The 15,496-nt window shown below is 40.8% G+C and overlaps 1 protein-coding gene and 1 long non-coding RNA gene across 3 annotated transcripts in view; both read left to right on the top strand.

Annotated features, from left to right (window-relative positions):
* LOC129450735 (uncharacterized) overlaps positions 1 to 15,016 on the top strand; it is a 55,986-nt gene extending 40,970 nt beyond the window's left edge. Inside the window, exon 3 of one of the 2 annotated variants that reach the window (XR_012370728.1) lies at positions 14,939 to 15,016. This is a non-coding gene — a long non-coding RNA (uncharacterized lncRNA). Of the gene's footprint in view, positions 1 to 10,289; positions 10,607 to 14,938 lie in introns of those variants that run through there. The other variant, XR_008646416.2, reaches the window with a different exon arrangement.
* On the top strand, positions 7,243 to 8,983 carry her6 (hairy-related 6). Its single transcript, XM_055213706.2, has 4 exons — positions 7,243 to 7,670; positions 7,785 to 7,880; positions 7,987 to 8,074; positions 8,188 to 8,983. Exons 1-4 carry the CDS (start codon positions 7,563 to 7,565, stop codon positions 8,703 to 8,705), a joined length of 810 nt encoding a protein of 269 aa, XP_055069681.1. The 5' UTR covers positions 7,243 to 7,562; the 3' UTR covers positions 8,706 to 8,983.
* Positions 15,017 to 15,496: the final 480 nt, after the last annotated feature.

Here is a 15,496-nt window from a genome sequence, read left to right as displayed (position 1 = left end):
TGTGTGTTCCCTGGGATCAAACCCATGACATTTGTGTTGCAAGTAATAGAAAGTCTTACAGGCCTTTGCATAAAATTGACATAGATTACATTTCACAACACAGTACCTTTGATTATTTGTAGGCTTGTAAATCAGATCGGTTTAGTCTTAATTCCTCTTAAGAGTGAAACTTCAATTGAAACCAATTGTAAGCTTTCAGACACCGGGTCTAGTACCAGGAATGAGACTGTAAAATGTGAGGGTGAAAGTTGATGCTCCAGCGAGGCTAACCCACTTTGTCCAGGGGGAGACAATAGACTATGAATGGGTGGAGTGAGACCAAGAGGCCAGATTCGGTGTTAATACGGCCAGAGGGAAAGGAGAATGTGATTGGGAGGTGCAAGGTGAAACCTGGTGAGAATGTGCCAGAGATGAGGTCATGTGTGTGTGAGCGTTTCTTTGCGGGCCGCAATGAATAGCCTAGGCTACAATGAGCAACAAGCCAGGAACTCAAAGGCGGCATATGATGTCATGGGAACTTGTAAGTTGCTACTGGGTAGAGAGACAACAGGGAGATGTTTTGAAACACTTTGTATCCATGTTAGTAGATCAGCATGAAGTCTGAATTTAAGTACCTTTTTCCCTTTATTTGAAACTGGAGATCTTTTGTGATACAGTTACACATTTGGCAGATGCTTGTATCATAAGAGACTTATAGTGCATTATAATTTTGTATGTTATGTATGTATTATGTGTGTATGTATGTCCCCTTACCGTGGGTTTACACCAGCCAAGTTTGAGGCGTCAAAATCGCGTCTACCGCGCCTAGTTTGCCGCTTGAACAGTTTGAATGGACTCGCTTCTAGTCATCGAGACATTCACGTGGAATTTCATGTCATGGGAGGGGCTTCTGCGACTCGGCTCACTTTCTGTAATTACGTCACAACTAAAACAAGCTCCTGATTGGTTAACCTGGCGCGGTTTTCCGCCAACTTTCAAATTTTTCAACTCGTGCATTTGCCGCGGCACCGCTCAATTCGCACCAATCGCGCAAACTAGACGTGCGAATGAGGCAGAATCGCTGCTACCGTACCGCGCTAAACGCCTCATTCGCGCCGTGAGACCTCCAGATGTGGTTAAAGCTCATTGACATAACATTGAAATCACTTGCGCTTGACGCCTCTACCGCGGCTGGTGTAAACGCAGCATTACCGTGGGTTCACACCAGCCGTGTTTGAGGCATCAAAATTGCGTCTACCGCATCTAGTTTGCCGCTTGAACATTTTGAGTTTACTCGCTTTATTCGTGCGTGAAAGCCGCGCGTGAAATTCTAGTCATCGAGACATTCACGTCATGGGAGGGCCTTCCATAGGCTTCTGCGACTCCTGTAATCACTTAACTACTAGAACAAGCTCCTGATTGATTAACGCGATGTGTTTTTCCGCCAAAGTTTTACATTTAATCTTTCAACTCGCGCGATTGCCGCGGCAACGCACAAATCGTGCCAATCACGAGAACTAGCTGCGCGAATGAGGCGGAATCGCGTCTACCGAGCTGCGCTTAACGCCTCCAGACGCCTGTCAATGCGTCTTCACATTGACTTAACATTGAAATTACTCGCGCTTGAAGCCTCTACCGCGGTTGGTGTGAATGCAGCATTGAATCGAACCTATGACTTTTACGTTGCTATGCTAAACACAATACTCTACAAATTGAGCAAATACTACAAGTACAATGCAAACAATTCTCTAAATGAGAATAACTGTAACTATAATATTGCCCACAAAGTAAATTTAATAAACAGATTTATATAGTAAAAAAAGAAATAAATAGAGCAAATATGTAAACTTGCTGTGACAAGAAATGGGCGGAGACACAAGGAGCATTGTTGCCGTTGTGCGGGAGGCTGAGTCGTTTCCAGTTCCTCAGATCTTTTAGACAGTGGCACTTGACCTTCTCTGGTACTAAAGGAATATGACAGCCGTGAAGCTGGGGGAAAAAGCAAAGAGAGACAAAAGCCACACAAAGTGCAGCCTGGCACCAAATAGTTAGTTTGCAATCAATGTCAGTCATCCCTCCTGTAGAGACAGTTTGATTTCTACTTTTCAAATGAGGCGTTTATTTCAAGGTCTGATAATAGGGCGGCGAAATTGAAATTGGCAGCTCGACAATCTACAGATAATAGTGCACTACACAGGAGATCATGTGAATAGTGTTTTTACCCCCTTTTTTGTTCATGACTTGAGAGAGAGAGAGAGAGAGAGAGAGAGAGAGAGAGAGAGAAAGCGAGCGAGAGAGAGCATTTTGTGTGGGAGTGTGAATTTGTGTGTGTGTGTAAGCATGAGAGGAAGAAAGAGATGTTTCGAAGTCTTAAAAATAAGTGCAAGAAAAGGTAAAACTAGACAAAAAAGCATTTAATGTTGGAAATGGGGTAGAAGTGTACTGAGTGGGCAAGTTTAGAGGGGGGTAGAGCTCTTTAATGTTCCTGGCAGAGACCCAGCGGAGGTCTCAAGGTTATCCTGGCTTTGCAAACTCCCACGGGAAAGGTGGTGGAATGAGGGGAGGTGGCTGGGCTGGATGAAGATGGAGGGAAGGGGGGGACAAACTACAATGCTTTTCAGGAGCAAAGCTCATGAACCGGGAGATATAATCTAGGGACCTGGCCTTGCTCGAGGTGGAGGTGCAACGGAGGTCCTTACAAATCAACATCTGCTTCATAAAGGATACATTTATGTATTGGTTTAAAAATAGAAGCTAAGTAAGAGATTAGATATGGGAAAGATGATTTATGCAGATTTGGCCAATTGTTTTCATCTTTGCGATTGGAAATTTAACGCAAAATGACACAGTTTGTGAACCACACAAAACTTTTTTAGTGGAGTTGTATCTAAACGCTGATACTGACAGATAGCATTTCATTGAATGCATTTAACATATTAAACTTTCATTTGTCTTCACATTCTTATTCTATCTTCCTTAAACTAAAACAAGATTTTTTATAATAAACTTTTCCGGTCAGGTAATTTGACGCATGTGGGGCATGTTTTATAGCTAATATAATTGCTAATAAAAGCGTTGTCCTTGATTTCAAAACAGGGCTATAAAATCATTACTGAGGTATTGATATGTAAAATCAGAGGTGAAGGTAAAGGTTAGTTTTTCAGAAGTGACTGCTGTTTATTTACACTCCTCCTGTGCCTGTTAAAGGCAATTATACAAGACATTACTGTCAACTAAAGTTTGCCCATCTCTTGAATAGTTTATCTACTGTAAACAAAAGGATTCACTGAAGAGGAAACAGGCAGGTTTCTTCACCTTTAATTCAAATGCGGCAAGATCAAGATCCTTTTCGTAAACAAAAACCAATTGTGTGAAGATTTTTTCTTTATCTGCAGGGTTCGGTAGATACCATCAAAACTGAAAGACAGCTATCAGTTATCAGCTATCTTTAACTTGAAAGAATGTTTTCATACTGTGTGAAAATACAAAGTATGCATGTGGTCTGGGAAAGTCTCAGTTAAACGACTAAACAAAATAAATGCCATTATATACCGAAAGTTACATGATGCATTTTAAAATGATATAGTCTCTCCTGGTAGGCTTGTCATTAGCAATTGCGCCCCCGGCTTTTTAATTCACTCACCACCCAAACCAGTTGGGCCTGGCAGCCAGATACTCATACTCACGTCATGACCCATGACCCAGACTCTGCAGCCTCCTCCACACAATCCCACAGCCCCTGGTATGCTGCTCCATGGGAGAACGCTGCATGGAGAACTTGGCTAAGCTTTAGTAAAGATCCCCCCAAGGCACGCGCTTCTCCCCTGCCTCAGAATCAGCAGCAGGAGCCGAAGCGAGCCCGGAAAAGCTTGAATCACCACTGCGGCAGGCATCTGTTTGAAAACCTCCCCTGCCCCTGCTAAGTACAAAACACAGAGCGCCGATGTCTGCGAGGCTCATGGTGACCCCGGGTGATCCATGTGTATGCATGCCTGTTTAAAGGTGTGTTTTCATCTCAGGCAATTTACATAGGTGTGTGCAATGTGTGTGCCCGAAGTACACTACGAATCGACGCTTCAGCACGCCCCTGCCTCTAATCCCCTCAGGCCCTCCAGGCTGTACTGTACAGAGCTGTAATGCTGCGTGCGAGTTGTGGCGGCTATGTTCCAACACTTGCTCTTGTTAGGGGAGGCGGGCGCTGCTACGTCTGCTTCGTGGGAAGACTGCTGGAGGGTCTCCAATGCAGCTCTCACTCCCCTCTCTCATCTCTCCCACCTCTTATTTCTCAACATTTCTCTCTCACTATGTACTTGAAGGGTCTTGGTGCTGGAACAAACTTCGGCACCCTCTCACATTTTCGCTTCGGCAAATGGTTATCTTCTAATATCTTGGTTACAGGCAATATTATTCATACTGGAAAAAAGCAGACGGCACACGGATACACAAGTAAATATGCTAAAAGCAAGTATTTTAAGTAGGCCAAAGTTAATCAACTTTTGGTTCATATATGTTTTGATATTACATATTTCAGACACCGGCAGCCCTTTAAGTGAGGCTGACACTATGTTATCCTCACTGCCTGCCGCCCGACCTCTTCAAGAGATCTCTATGAGCCGTCAACAGCAGATTTCTTTTGGCAGCTGGCGTTCATCAGTGGCTTACACATTAACTTTACACTGGCTCTGTGATTGCAGTCCAGCTTGTTTGGGAGCGTGCTATCTCCCATTTTCTCACGTACTTTAGTCCTGATTACATTAATGCTGTGTGTGGACAGCCATGGTTGAGAGACCTCGATAAAGATATGATTCTGACGGAGAGAGCAGCGGGGTGGAGTTGCACTGGAAGGGACTGCTGAGGGAAGTGTGTGCTTACGTGATAAACAGAGATAGAGAGAGATAGAGAGTGTGTTTGAGAGAGAGAGAGAGAAATAAATATCCATTTTTAACATAGTACTGCAAAAACTATGGACTTTTATGGGTGTTTCTGTAGCTCAGCTGGTTTAGGATTGTGTTGGCGGCGCATATGTTGTGGGTTCGATGCCTAGGGAACACACATGATAAAAACTTAAATGCACTGTAAGTGGCTTAAATGCATACATGTAAATGGTAATGACGAGTCATAACTGCGTTCATACTGCAAGCATCAATAAGTTCAATACATCTGTGATTTACACACAAGAGACAATGATCCTACTTTCTCATAGACACAATAAAAGCATGAGCTCACAAAAGGTAACACTGCAGCAAAACACACACGGGACTGGCAGCGTTGAGGTGCGCAGGGGGGTAAGGGAGGAACAACGTAACCTGCCCGTAATTCAATGCACCCTCCAGATCCCTCGTGCAACACGAGCATGAGAAAGTTACTCATGCGGAGACGAAAGGTTTCTGAATCTACCGGTCTTTGTCCACTTGACATCAATACATTTGTTTTGCGAGCTCTTTACAAGTGTGAGAAAGGTGAATCGGTTACGCAGTGTAAACAAATAGGGACCCTGAGTAGTTTTAGTAGCATTAAAATCAACTTCCTTTTTAATAATGTAGTCACTTTACAATAATGTGCATAATAATCGTCTGTTCCAATTATACATTTTAATTATTTTTATTATACCTGGTACAGTAATTAACCATAAATAATGCATGGACTACTGTGCTGCAAACTCTACACCACATTAGACAGAACTGTGATTAAAACACACGCGTAATATTGCAGATTGTGCAGCAGTCTGTCATTATGATGTATCACGCTCGTGAACTGCAGCCGAACCCCCGGCGCTCTGTCCCGCAGGCGCGCGCTAACGCCGGCAGCAGCAGCGCCTTCCCCCGCCGCTTGCGCGCCACGTGTCGCGGGATCTGCAGCAGCTGGAGACTCTCACCCCTGTAAATGCGCACATCAGAGGGTTGGCAACCCATTCCACTCACGCCCAGCCAGTGCCTTTCCTGTGAGTGGATTATGACAGGCCGTTAACAACTGACAAGTCTGTTAGTTATGATAGACGGTAAATATATGCAATAGATGTTTACATTATCGTTTTACTGTCATGATTATCTAAACTGCATTTCGACATTCTGCATTGTATATTCCCGTGTTTACTTTGAACAAATACTGAAGTAATAAACTGTAGCCTAGTGTACAATATTTTATAGTAATTGCTACACTTTTTGTAAATAGACTACTGTAGTATACTTTCATAATTACTATATGATATTTTGGAACTGTACTACAGTTTACTATAGTTTTTTTTAATCTAAAATGATAACACACTTTGTAATGCAAAACGTGTTAAATATTCGACTTTGTTACTAACATTACATAAATGTACGACGGGGTGCATGCAGAAAAAAGTATACATTTATTTATTATTTTATTTGCGCACTCCGTTGGCAAATCCAAGGATCATAAAATCATGACCTAAATTCGAGCCGCTCCTGTCAGACGCAGTCAAGGACGCTATCCGTGCCGCGCACGCTCTCTGTCTGAAATATCTTCACACTGGCTCGCATTCCGATAAGCCCGATCGAGCTCTCAGTGGGCGTGGTTTTCCCAGGCTTTTAGAACAGCAGCTGCTATTTACCTTCCCTCTAATGTAAACCACCACCGCCACCCCTAGCCCGCCAGCCAAACCTCAACCACCGCGGTAATAAAACATCCTGGCACGTGCTCCACATTCACAATAGCACTCGCGAGCCGACAGATGTCAAAATGCCAACAGCAGCGACGCGCTTAAAGAAATACAGTGCTGCCTTGTCAAATAAACTTTTTGATATTAATAAAGGAAATGTTTGAAGTTGAAATGATGAATATCCATTGTCTACATTAACTTATGAATGTGTTCAGACGTTTATACAATTTTACATTAAATTATATATTACAATAATTTTTCTATGATTTATAATTTAGCACATAGGCTATATTATAGTATATTCCTAATGCCAGACTGTTTATTTTGGTTACATTGAAAACTCAACTAACACGTTTTTCATTTAGAAATATGTCTATATAAACGTTTTATGTTGTATATAATTTTAATTTAGGACGCCCGTCTATTGTTAGTTTTTTTAGTATTAGTGGATATAAGATGTGTATTGAATTATAATGACAAAGTTTGCCGTTTCTGTCCGGAGACTGGCTCTTAAGTGTTAATATGTAAACTGAATGATTGAAGGCAGTCCCGGTTGTGCCCTAAACCCGGCCGCGCGCCATTGGCCACCCGCTCAAACGCTAAACAACCAATGGAGGGGCGCCGACCACGAGCCATCCTCCCCTCGGGCCGCGTGTCCCTCACGCTGATTGGTAGAAAGTTACTGTGGGAAAGAAAGTTTGGGAAGTTTCACACGAGCCGTTCGCGTGCAGTCGGAGATATAAATAAGAGCAACGCGACGCTGAGGCAGGCAGTTGCTACGACCGCTGGCGAACGGTGAAATCAGAGACTGTGACATCATTGCCGCAACAGTTGAACCCGGGACACTTCGTCGGGATTTCCGTTCATATCTGGAACTGTATCGGCGTACTTAAGACTTATAGCAGAAGACATTACAAGGGAGGATTTCTTTAAAACACCTCTAAGGATATTCCAAGAGAAGATGCCTGCCGATATCATGGAAAAAAATTCCTCGTCTCCGGTGGCTGCGACTCCGGCAAGCATGAACACTACACCCGATAAACCCAAAACTGCTTCCGAGCACAGAAAGGTATGTATTTAGACTGAGACGTTTATTCTCAAACGCTCATTGCATCGTTTTGCTTGCCATTGAATTGTATTTAGACGCAGGATACATTTTGACGCATGTTTCTTTGCTTTTTAGTCTTCTAAACCCATTATGGAGAAAAGAAGAAGAGCAAGAATCAACGAAAGCTTGGGACAGCTGAAAACGTTGATCTTGGATGCCTTGAAAAAAGATGTAAGTGCTATAAATCCGACTCCGATTCCTACATTTAAAGCTGGGTTAAATATTGATGTAGGCATCATATGAACTCCTGTCTAAGTCAAACTCTATTTTAACACAGAGCTCCAGACACTCTAAACTTGAGAAGGCAGACATCCTGGAGATGACAGTGAAACATCTCAGAAACATGCAGCGGGCGCAAATGACTGGTAAGCACCCGAAATACACATCTTTCATACATCGCCAGATTTCCTCGGCGAAAACTAGATACATTCTGTTTGGGGATTCCATGTTATCTGATCAAATCTTTATTTATCAACAGCTGCCCTAAACACAGACCCCTCCGTTCTTGGGAAATACAGAGCTGGATTCAGCGAATGCATGAACGAGGTGACCCGGTTCCTGTCCACCTGTGAAGGGGTTAACACCGAGGTCAGGACCCGACTGCTGGGTCACTTAGCCAGCTGCATGACACAGATCAACGCCATGAATTATCCAACACAGCACCAGATAGCCGCCGGACCTCATCCGACATTCAGTCAGCCCATGGTGCAAATCCCAAGCGCGCCTCAGCAAGGCAACGTTGTGCCGCTAAACGGAGTCCCCTGCAAAAGCGGCTCTTCTTCAAACTTGACTTCTGACGCCACTAAAGTATACGGAGGTTTCCAGCTCGTGCCGGCAACGGACGGACAATTCGCCTTTTTGATCCCAAACGCTGCCTTTGCTTCTAACGGTCCTGTTATTCCAGTATATGCTAACAACTCCAATACACCGGTTCCGATGGCCGTTTCTCCGGGAGCGCCGTCACTTACGTCAGACTCAGTTTGGCGGCCTTGGTAGACTAAAAACTCTTAAAAAGACTCTTGCAGACTAACGACACTTGTTTTCTTTGTTCTTTTTGTATAAAATGTGTTTAAAGAGATGATGCACTATATTTGTATAGCTCTAAAGGGAGAGAAGTTCATATTGAAATAAGTTTTGTATAATTGTTGAATTCCGTTCATTGCATTTTTATATTTGCGGTATCTTTTCTACGTTGTGATGCCAAAGATATGTTGAATGCGCTTTGAAGTTTCTTCTTTTTGGAAGACAAATAAATGACTTATTGAAAAACAAAACGGTCGACTCAGTGTTTAGTTTTTTTCTAATAATTCCTTTTTCTAGTAATAAATTTTTCATTTCATGGTAATATTTTGTAACCTTAAAAAAGAACTGAGCAAGATTAGCCCATAAGCAAAATGACATGGTGGTAGTTTAAAAAGCAGCTTGGTTGTATTACGTTTTTAAACATAATCTTGAAAATACGAATTTGTAAGGAAACCGATGTTAAATCACGATAGTGGTAACAATTCAAGTCATATTTGCAGTTACGTCATATTGCCTAACTCGTGCATGTAGCCGACTCGTAATACAAACTTTTAGACTTATTTACGATGAACACTTAACTCTGTAAGATTAACGTTGTAAGCACACTTTACAATTTGATTATTCTCCACAAAGTAAGCTATAGCCTACTTTTAGCAGTTGCTATGCCTCAAACTATTTTAAAACAACAAAATCATTAAATGAGAGTTTGCTTTATTAGCGGCAGAAACTTTTTCTTCCTATCTGACAAATAGCTGATACATTATCATAAGCCTATATTGCAATAAAAATAGAAGATAGGTTTTTAATCACAATAAAGTAAATAAACTATTTTAATATACATATTTATACCGGTTCTCTGTATGTGTGTTATGCGAGAAAGACGTCTATAAAGAGAATAAAGCTGAATGTAAGAGTTTTGCTTCAGTTGCAAAGTTTAGTTGCGAAGGCAACAGTTGCCAATTGTATTACACAGCCATTTAGCGCCCTCTAGCAGTCAAAGCGTGAACTACACCAACAGAGCCACCTAGGTTAACGCTCTATTTTGAGTAAATTAGTCTTGTTTAGTAAAACAAGTGCAGTGGAAATTCACATTATATATTTAGACATTTAGCAGTCATTAAAGTATCACTTTAAAACATAAAATAACCCCATAAATCTAATTATTGTCAACCAAGTGTGCTGATAAATGACAAAAATGAGCTTGCTGACTAACCCACTTCCCACTGTTTACCTTTGTTTAAAAGTTAAACAGTGGAATCTCCTCATCTTTCCCCAGCATCAGCTTTTTTCCTACTTGTAAACATAGCTTTGCATACTGTTTATTTTTGTCTCCTTGATGCTCTCTCGTTCCTAAATCGCTGGATGAAATGTCTGCAAAATGAATAAATGTACATATAGCCTATTGATAATAATGCTTATATTTTTGGTTACATACACTCTGACCCTTTGTGGGAGCACAAAGGGTGCAGAAATGTTTATATCCAACTCTAATAACTTTTTTCGTGGGAAAACACTTGATGAAACGTTTCCTTCTTCATGCATCCCTGTGTTTTCCAGGTGTGTGCTGCCTAAAGCTATTCAAGTGTGGCCGTTCTTTGAAGGGGGCATCGCAGGTGTTTGCAATTACCTGCCATGAGGCACAAGTGTGGATAAGTACAATCATTTTGAATTTCCATCACACCTTTCCTGGTGCCGAAGGTATAGAGATTGAAACCACATGTTGAAAGAAAGCGAGGGCATTGCAGACAAAGTGTACAGTGTGTGGGGGGGTACGTTTTTTGCCTTGGCCATCTAAATTTTTAAGCACTGTCATCTCAACAGCTCCTTGATATTGTGACGGGCCACGCATAATTTCCTGTTTATTCCAGGGTCACAGCTGGATTCAGAGCCATGCAACCCAGGCAACATCCAGTCACCGCCCCGACCCCCTTCGGGCCTACCGACAATGGCACGCCTCCCCACCTCGCTGCATACCCACTCCTGGAGGACAGCTTTACGAGCATCTCAGGTTACCGGCGTACTGACCACTGTGCCGGGGCGCCCGTGCACATGTCACAACATGACCAGGGGTTAGCCACCATGCATGTCACTTAACTTTTCCCACACTCGGTGCAAACGCAAGAGGCTTGAGAAGAGAGAAAAATCAAAAGGGCTAAACGAAAGCCCCCTCTTTGCTTCCTTCTTGGCTCCTAAGTGTTACCATATGGCGCGATCTCTCTCTGTGTCTTTCTCTTCTTCTCTTTCTATCTCTCGCTCTCTCTCCTGCTTTCTCTCTCTTAACTCGTCATCATTACCGCCTTGTCTTTGATTGTAGCCTTGACAAGCCTGGGATTTATGATTTAAGCACAGGGATTGCTGTACCAAGCTCTGGACTCCCTATGCAGCCCTTCTCCTCTCCAACCTTGTCTCTCTCTCTCTCTCTCTTTCACTTCTCTTCTCTCTCTCTCTCTCGCCCTGCAGTTGCAGGGGAAAGGCTGTTTTCTGGCAGGAAATGAATAGCTCCCAGATGAGCTGAGGAACCTGAGAGGTCGTGAGAAAGCGGCGAACCCCCTTCGCACAGCCGGCGTACTGCCAGCCGCCGGGGGAATGTGGGAGAGCGTCTCTCTGACACACGCATCAACTCTCCTGCTGCTTGCCCAAACACCCCACCGCCTGCCTGCTAGTAAGCGCTGACACACAGGGCCCATCTGAGGGGGGTACAGCAGGGCTGATTGGGGCAGCATGTGGGTAGTTAGACAGCAAAGGCATTAGGATGAGGGCAGGGATGAGGGATAGATTTGAACTGTGACAAAAAGAACAGTTAAGCAAATATATTTAGCCAAGATGAGGAGGGGGGTGAAATTTGATACGGGTTAGGTCATACAGGTATAATGTTCATGCATGTTCAAAGCCCTTAAGGTACAGGTGGTATCATTTAATACAATATTCATAAATATGTGCCCACTCTCTTTACTTTTTCTTTTCCAAAGAAAAAAAATTGAAGTTGCTGTCAGATCTTCTATAACTTATAATATAATATAACTAACTATTCACTGTAAACCCAAACATACAATGTACTCATTTAAAATGCATAAACTTTCCTCAAACCAGTGTTAAAAGATTTTACTGCTTTGAGTTCCACAAACTCAAATAAAAGTCAAAGAACTTAGCTACACTTTAAAAAAATTCAGTAGAAATTACAATGTTATTGCAGCTGGGTTGTCGGTAATTTACTGTAGATTTAAATTTATAACTGAGTTATTTGAATACAACAGTCTCATTTTAACAAACACTATAATTAAAAACTTTTAGTGGATGTGAGGAGGTTTATGGGATTTAATGTGCCAGTTAAGATAAGAAAGATTCTGTAAAAATTGAAAGTTGGATTAATTTAAAGGGGACATTTCACAAGACTTTTTTAAGATGTCAAATAAATCCTTGGTGTCCCCAGAGTACACATGTGTAGTTTTAATTATAACATGTTAAAATTGTCACTTTGTAGGTGTGAGCAAAAATGTGCCATTTTGGGTGTGTCCTTTAACATGCAAATGAGCTGGTCTCTGTACTAAATGGCAGTGGCGTGGTTGGATAGTGCAGATTAAGGGGTGGTATCACCAGGGAGCCAAATTTCAATGACCTATTTTTTTACATGCTTGTGGAGAATGGTTTACCAAAACTAAGTTACTGGGTTGATCTTTATCACATTTTCTAGGTTGCTAAAAGCACTGGGGACCCAATTATAGCACTTAAACATGGAAAAAGTCATATTTTAATGGTATGTCCCCTTTAAAAATTACTTTAATTGGTGACACCTAAAAATTGCCGCCTCCAAAAAAGCATACTTTTTTTAAGTGTTACCAATTGAAGTCATTTTTCACCTTAAAATTTTCACATAAACTGAGAAGATTTGAGATTAATTGTTTTAAGTGTTACCAACTGAAGTAAACTTTTTTAAGTAGATCCAACTTTAACTATTTACGGTGTAAAGTAGTTAAGATTTGGTAGTCTTGCATCATTACAAAAGTAAGTGGTACCCAATATTACCAAGTTTGTCATCCAATTGTATTTTTAAAATGTGTCTTATTCATTACAATGAGGCTTAACTTTGCTTGACACCAAAAAAATTGCTGCCTGCAATAAAAGCTCACTTTCTTAAGTGTTACCAATTGAAGTAATAAAAAAAAAATTCACCTTAAATTTTTCACATAAACTGAGAAGATTTGAGACGATTTTTTATTTTTTAGGTGTTACCAATACCAACTTAATTAATCTTTTTAAGCAGATCTAACTTTTATTATTTACAGTGTATAGTAGTTGAGATTTGGTAGTCTTGCATCACTACAAAAGTAAGTGGTATTACCAAGTTTGTCATCCAATTGCATTTTTTAAAACTGGTCTTGTTCATTACAATTTGGCTAAACTTTGCTTGACACCGAGAGCCTCTAAACAACTTGTTTTAGTTCCCAGACAGGAGCACCAACGGTAAAGCATTTCCATACTGACAGGAGCAAATGAGGATTAATGTGAGTGGCCAATGAGTAATCAAACTGGCATATTTGGCACAGTGAAGGACGGAAATAACAAAAGCTTTGCAACACAACAAGCTAAAAGGCAAGCACGAAAACATAAACATGATGTAGATTAAATGCGTTAGAAATTATGATCCTGATATTGTTTACGCCAAGAAAAGATGGTGAGTATCATTCTGACACAGGGATTTATCACAGGAGTACAAGAAAGACATACTTTATATTTCGGAAAAACAGATACCTTTGTTTCTCAAGTGGTAATGCTTAACTTTTCTTAATTGCAAGTCATTTAATGTTTTGGCTAACTTAGTCCACAATGCTTAGGAACCAACAGATTAAGTTTAGATTCATCCATCAGTAAAGTTTTTTGCCTTTACACATAAACAGTTTCAGTACTCGCACACACACTGCATGCTCAAAGACACATGTCGCTTCGGATAACGTGTCTGCGAAATGCATAAATGTTAACACTTATTTCCTTTGTGGATATTTCACATCTCTGATGGTTTGCATTTGTGCGAATACTGACAAAATTTACTGCCACGTTTCTCTTTATTCTGAATCCATTATAGATGTTATATTTTGGTCAAGGAAAGACGGATATGAATGTCAATAGATAAAAGAATTCAAGCAGGTGTGAGGACACATGTTTCCTCGAGGTCAGAGTGAAATATGTCATGGGAAGCTCCTAATGTTTGTTGACACACATCCAGACAGACAGAAAGTCATTAACTGTTGATTGCAGTTTTGTGGCTGTTGTTTTATTCCTACTTTATTCCTAAACGTTACTAAATATATTGCGGCATTACATTTACAATGAGCAGAACACAAAGCAACGTTTAGTAATGAAGCTAGGAGTAAACAACATAAAATATGTGTTTATATTTTGTTAGTTTTAGGTAAATATCCAATTAATAAGTGGTACCTCTATTTTGAAATTTCATCCCCATCTCATTTGTTTTTCTCTATTGTCATTGACTTTTCAGTACCACATACAGAGGCTTCAATCATGGTAAAGGTTCAATGAGCTTCTTAAACAGGGATGTGAATGGCATTATCTCTCCGCCTCTCACACGTTTAAGCCATGGCGATGCTTGCGAGGGCCACTGTTTAATCCCTTTTCTTGTATAAAACCAGTGGTGGGGCCGCTGCATTGCTGGGCAGTGCGATAGTGCACCGGTGTGACAAGCCTGTAAAGTGCCATACAGCCATCTTTGTGTGTAAAGTGTCTGTGTGTTTATTTACATTCTTGTCTTTCAGATACACCACAGAGTTATATTCTTGCCAGCAATCACTTCAAGAAGGTGTGACACCCACTGCTGCTGTTATACTGCAGCTCTTTGCATCAGACATTAGACAGCATGTTATGATGGGGGTGTGCATGCTATGTGCCAAAATTTGAATGTTTACATTCTTTCTTTCTTTCTTTCTTTCTTTCTTTCTTTCTTTCTTTCTTTCTTTCTTTCTTTCTTTCTTTCTTTCTTTCCCACTAATGCCCCCTGGTGGCTTACAAGTCACACTGCACTTAAAAAAACTGTACATGGTTCTTATTAGTGGACAGGGTTTGAAGTAAATCTGTTCATGCATACATAGTTTTTCAACACGTTCAATATATTTACAGAATATTTTTGTGCAAAATGCTAATTCTGACTGCAAGCTTCCCCACCTGGTCTTTATTGAAATATGTTTTTGTTTCAGTGGTATGAGGGTAACGGGAAACTCAAGCTTTGATGGCCTCCAGAACACCTTCAGCACCTGAGTTGAGATGGAAGTTCAACTGGGTAAAGACAGACTACATCACTGTAATAATATTCAGAGGGCAAAAAGTCACAAGTAACATACACTCTCAGACATAAAGGTACAAAAGTTGTAACTGGGACAGTACCCCCTTTCAAAAAAGTATACCTTTGTACCCAAAAAGTGCATATTATTACTTCAAAGGTACATATTGGCAGTTCAAAGATACATATTTGTACCTAAATTCTACATATTAGGACCTTTTGTAAAGGGTACTGCCCCAGTGACAGCTTTGTACCTTTATTTTTATTTAATAAATACCTATTTACTCTGTGAAAAGTAGAATTAACATAAATTACTTAAATTGGTAACAACGATGCTTTAGTTTCACTTTAAGTGAAAATTTTATGTTGAAATAACTTGTTATTTATTTATAAGTGTAACAAATTGAAGTACATTTTTAAGTTTCACTTTTTACAGTGCCTCATGAAATGACATAAAATGAGAACAATAACATTT

This window comes from Misgurnus anguillicaudatus, chromosome 8 (genome assembly GCF_027580225.2).
Source record: "Misgurnus anguillicaudatus chromosome 8, ASM2758022v2, whole genome shotgun sequence".
Classification (NCBI taxonomy): domain Eukaryota; kingdom Metazoa; phylum Chordata; class Actinopteri; order Cypriniformes; family Cobitidae; genus Misgurnus; species Misgurnus anguillicaudatus.
Note: the sequence above shows the minus strand (reverse complement) of the source record. Positions and strands in the feature narration are given on the sequence as shown.